At 43.5% G+C, this 5,000-nt stretch overlaps 1 protein-coding gene across 4 annotated transcripts in view; it reads right to left on the bottom strand.

Moving 5' to 3' along the window:
• LOC101846677 (gelsolin-like protein 2) overlaps positions 1-5,000 on the bottom strand; it is a 39,807-nt gene that overhangs the window by 21,275 nt on the left and 13,532 nt on the right. Inside the window, exons 1-2 of one of the 4 annotated variants that reach the window (XM_005105399.3) lie at positions 1,254-1,285; positions 605-649 (exon numbers count right to left, since the gene is read on the bottom strand). In XM_005105399.3, the coding sequence (XP_005105456.1) occupies positions 605-611 (7 nt within the window). In that variant the 5' untranslated portion in view covers positions 612-649; positions 1,254-1,285. Of the gene's footprint in view, positions 1-604; positions 650-955; positions 978-1,048; positions 1,160-1,253; positions 1,286-5,000 lie in introns of those variants that run through there. The other 3 variants (XM_005105398.3, XM_005105401.3, XM_005105397.2) reach the window with 3 other exon arrangements.

The raw sequence follows: 5,000 nt of genomic DNA, 5'->3' as shown, positions 1-5,000 counted from the left end.
CTACTCCGTAGTCTTGCATGATACCAACTGAGCTAACGAAACGCTCTTTATTCATTGGGTCCACTCAGAGATGAAGTCGGCATTTTCTTATGCTTTCGCAGGAACTCCTCTGCTCTCTATCTTCTCTCTGACCTGCGCAACGGCCTTTCTTTTTTATATCTGAAAACTGAGATGTCTAATGACATGTTCAAAAGAGCTCATTTTCCCTTTTTTTTTTTCTCCCACGAGATTCCAGGAGCTCTTTCTTTGTCTTTCTGTCGTTCTGCTAATATCCGAGAGAATGTTGGCATTTTGGATCTTTTTTGTTTTGTTTAGCGCGACCAAGTACAACGGGTGTATCTCAATCCCGCCGGCTGATGATAGTAACCTAAAATAGGAGGCCAAAGATTGAACGTCAAGTCCAATCTCCATGAAGAAGGCCATGGTAATTCAAACACATCGTAGCTGGAGTCAGAAACGTAGGCTGAAAAGAGGTTGTCCTATTCCTAACATACAGGCCAGTGACGAGTTATAAAGGAAGACACCCCTAAAAAAAATGTAAAAAAACAATTTAAAAACAAAAAACCCACAACAAACACCCAAAAACAAAAACAAATAAACTCACCAGACATTATTCCAAATGACTGCGATGAACTTCACAAGGGAATTTCTGAAAAGAGAAAAGAACAAAAAACTGCTGATTTTAGCCGAGCTGCAACTTGGATGCTAATAAAGAAACAAGCACTCGCACAAAACTTATATCATGTATAAATACTGGAAAGGTGTGGGTTGTATTTTACACGGTATGATGATGAACAAGATTACGCGGATGTCGAAATTTACTTGATAAGAGTACCGATGACTAAGAAGACACTGACAGAATCTGTTAAAGTGACGTGACACATCCCCCGCCCACAGTTTTGCGTCACGCGTAAGAAAAAGAAGCTAAGCCTGAAACACAACAAAGTACATGTACCTTCAACGACCTCACAACCCCGACTGATGATAGTGAGAGACTAGAAAGTGCAGCATGCAGCAGAGATGAATCGCGGCGCCCACACCTACCTACCTCTAAATCTACTGCACACGAGTGTAGACGGAAAGGGGAAAGCTCGGTATGTAAACCGCTCTGGATGATGATGATGATGATGATGTGTGTGTAGCCTATAGACCGGTCTCTAAAGTGTAGAGAGTAGAGAGCAGAGAGGAAAGACGAGAGAAGAGCAGAAACGGCCCGCGACGGGGAGGAAGGCCTAACGTACGTACTTACTTACTCTCTACTCCTAGCTCCTAGATCTAGCCCCTCTGCTGAACCAAAATAAATACTACGTTCCCCCAATCGAAAAGAAGCTTGCTTGCGGGAGTGGCTGGCTTGTCGGCTGCTGGCTGTGTGCACGCACGACACAGAACGGGAGGGTGTGTGTGTCAGTACGTCTGTGTGTATGCGTGTTTGTGTGTGGGGTTGCGAAGGTAAAGTCCGCCGTGTGTGTGTCTGTGTGCCGGTAAATAGTTTTGCAGCAGCAGGCTGGGCCCAGCCAGGGCCTCCCCCAAGGTTCATGACTCATTCATGTTTTTCATCCACGTAGCCTAGCCTAGAGTGTAACACATTTTGCCCCTCACGCTAAAAATACAAGAGATCAAAAAGTTAAAAAAACAAAACCAACAGCCTCCCTTAATTTTTTTTCTTTATCTGATTACAATCATGTAACACTGTTGGGTTTTACTACTGTATACTCATGGGCGATGTGAAAAAGTTGTGTGCAGAAGAGTGTAGAAAACACACTCTTTCATTCACTCTCTCTCACTCTCTCTCTCTCTCTCTCTCTCTCTCTCACACACACACACACACACACACACACACACACACACACACACAAACAAGCAGGTATGCGTGCACGCGCACGCGCACACACACACACACACACAGACACACACACACACACACACACACACAAACTAACAAAAAATATACACATGCGCACAGACAGACGGATGGACAGACAGACACGCCCAAAAATACAAGAGCGTGCGAGAGAAAGAAAAAGAGTGGGTGTATACGTTGGAATCCATAGTATGTATGTATGATATATGTTGATGCTGCGTGAGTGTGTGTATGTGTGTGTGTGTGAGTGTGTGTGTGTGTGTGTGTGTGTGTGTGTGTGTGTGTGTGTTTGTGAGTGTGTTTGTGTGTGTGGCAAGGGGGGCAGGGTGATATAGAAAGAATGAGAGAGAGAGAGAAAAGAGAGAGAGAGAGAGAGAGAGAGAGAGAGAGAGAGAGAGAGAGAGAGAGAGAGAGAGAGGGTGGAAGAGACCACCAGACAGACAGACAGACAGACAGACAGACAGACAGACAGACAGACAGACAGACAGACAGACAGACAGAGGGAAAGGTGGGGGGGGGACAAACAGAATGAAAAGAAGATAAGCAAAAGGTTGTGGAAGGGAGGGGGTTCCTTACAAACATAGATATGCACAAATACACGCGCAAATACGCATAATATAATACATGTACGTTCACAAAAAACGAGCATAAGTTCATTATTCACACACGAACGAGGAAGTAACATAAAATATTATTCGTTCAAAAAGTCTTCGTTTTATGTTCAAGTTAGAGTTTTACGGCATTTGCAACCCAATGAGGTCATATAAGGGCCGATGATTAGAGGTGTTACAAGAGGGTAACAAACACAAAAAAAGGAGGAGAAATTATAACGACAGCAGATGTTTGATAGGAAAGAAGGAGTAAACCACACCATACCAGAGCACCCGCTAACCACCCACTTGTAAAATCTTCAGAGGCGCACGCTCATAAATTATGGACTTCTGTTCTCAACGACATAGAACCACAAAAAGTACACAAAAATCGGAAATGAGATCTTATGTCGAGGACCCACCTAAAACGTATTTCCTTTTGCTGACAAACCAAAAACCATAAAGGGAGAGTATACAAAAAAGGATAATTATGATAGAGCACAAAGATGAGAAAAGGTGGAGAAGGGGAACAAGTGCGCGTGAGCGCTGTGTGTGTGTGTGTGTGTGTGTGTGTGTGTGTGTGTGTGTGTGTGTGTGTATGTGTGTGTGTGTGTGTGTGTGTATGTGCGTGTGTGTGAGAAGAGAGAGAAAAAGAGAGTGAGAGAGAGTGAGAGAGAGAGAGAGAAGAGAGAGAGAAGAAAAATAAAAAGAGAGAAAATGAGAGAGAAAGAAAGAGAGAGAGAGAGAGAGAGAGAGAGAGAGAGAGAGAAAGAGAGAGGGGGGGGGGGAGACGATCAGACAGACAGACGGACAGACAGACAGACAGACAGACAGACAGGGTGTAAGGATGTGTGTGTGTGTGTGTGTGTGTGTGTGTGTGTGTGTGTGTGTGTGTGAGAGAGAGAGAGAGAGAGAGAGAGAGAGTGAGTGAGTGAGTGCGCGCGTGTGAGTATGAGTGTGTGTGGGGGGAAAGGAGGGGGGGGGGGAGACTTATCCCAAATTGTCGAGAGAGGGTGTGAACACAAACCACTTGAGCTGTCCAAAGAGGCAAAACTCGACCACGACGCATCAATCATTAGTCACACGCTTGCACTTTTAGCTTTCACTTTCACGAATAAACTACCATTTTGGGTATTTCTGGTATTCGTGCGCACTTCTCCTTTCATTCGCACACCACACACACACACACACACACACACACACACACACACACACGCAAACAGAGAGAGACAGAGGGGGGGGGGGGGGAGAAAGAGAGAGAAAGGAAGAAAATAGATAGATAGATAGATAGATAGATAGATAGATAGATAGATAGATAGATAGATAGATAGATAGATAGATAGAGACAGGGGGATGGGTGAGTGGGTAGGAGGAGACAGAGAAACAAAGATCCCCCACCCTCTCCAACTTTCCCTGTCCCCCTTATTTCTCTTTCGAGCTACGTGTAAACAAAACTGAGCATCATGCAGGTACGCTCCGTCACATTTCGAGCCCGAGTGTGATGAGAGCCCGCCTAATCCCTTCCGTCCCCAAAGTGTCACTCGTGACAACAGCACCATTTAAAAAAAATAAAAATCCTTCCCGCAAGGCCCCAAAGGGTCGACATGACCGGTCACATACGAGTAGTAATAATAATAATAATAATAATAATAATAATAATAATAATATATTTAACAATGGGGCCACTGTGGTGTCGAGCTTGACTAAAATCTGGAAGCCATAGGGCGAAAACATAGAGAACGCCGATTTCGGAGACTGACTCAGTAAGCGCCGATAGGTATAAAAATTCCCTTATGATTTCTAACTTGCCCCACATAGAGCTGGCCGACTGCAGGCGGCTTTAAACTCGGATCGGAGTTGTCGGCTTTATCGGAATCCAAACTACATTCTTATTACGCCGAAAAAGTGGGAAGGGCGTCTCGCTGTCAACTCGCGACCGCAGTGCTTTCTTGTCGTATTTCCATTTTTTAAACAGTGAAAATGAGACTTCTTCTTTAACTCACTCTTTGTTATGAACTGTTTTCACTGTTATTAAAAATAGATGTACGACAAGAAAGCACCGAGGTCGCGAATTCTCAATGCCGTCTCGCTGTCTCGCCGTCGCCAACTCGGGTTCAGCGGTTTATGTGACGTCACTCGACTGGACTGGGGACAATTTTAAATGGTCATTTCAGAGCTGGTGCTTCACGGTAGACAAAAACTAATTACATTTTTGAAATCAGCATCGTCAAAATAGGGTGGTCACCGAGCAGAATTACATTTTAAGCAATATTTAAGAAAATTAGTGTTTTTTCCTCAAAAAATTATGCTTCATCAATACCAGCTGTGTTGTGGTGTAATTAATTTTTTTTCTTCTTAGATCTAGATATCTAGGCTTTACTGTGTCAGTAGAGTGTGTGATTTTGAAGAGACGAGGCCTGTGTAGTTTTACGTTGTGCGTCTAGAGATCTACTTATCTGGCTGTGTCGTGTCTTGTCAAAATGGATGTCGAATTACAATAATAATAATAATAATAATAATAATAATAATAATAATAATAATAATAATAA

This window comes from Aplysia californica, unplaced genomic scaffold (assembly GCF_000002075.1).
Source record: "Aplysia californica isolate F4 #8 unplaced genomic scaffold, AplCal3.0 scaffold00469, whole genome shotgun sequence".
In the NCBI taxonomy this organism is placed as follows: Eukaryota; Metazoa; Mollusca; class Gastropoda; order Aplysiida; family Aplysiidae; genus Aplysia; species Aplysia californica.
Note: the sequence above shows the minus strand (reverse complement) of the source record. Positions and strands in the feature narration are given on the sequence as shown.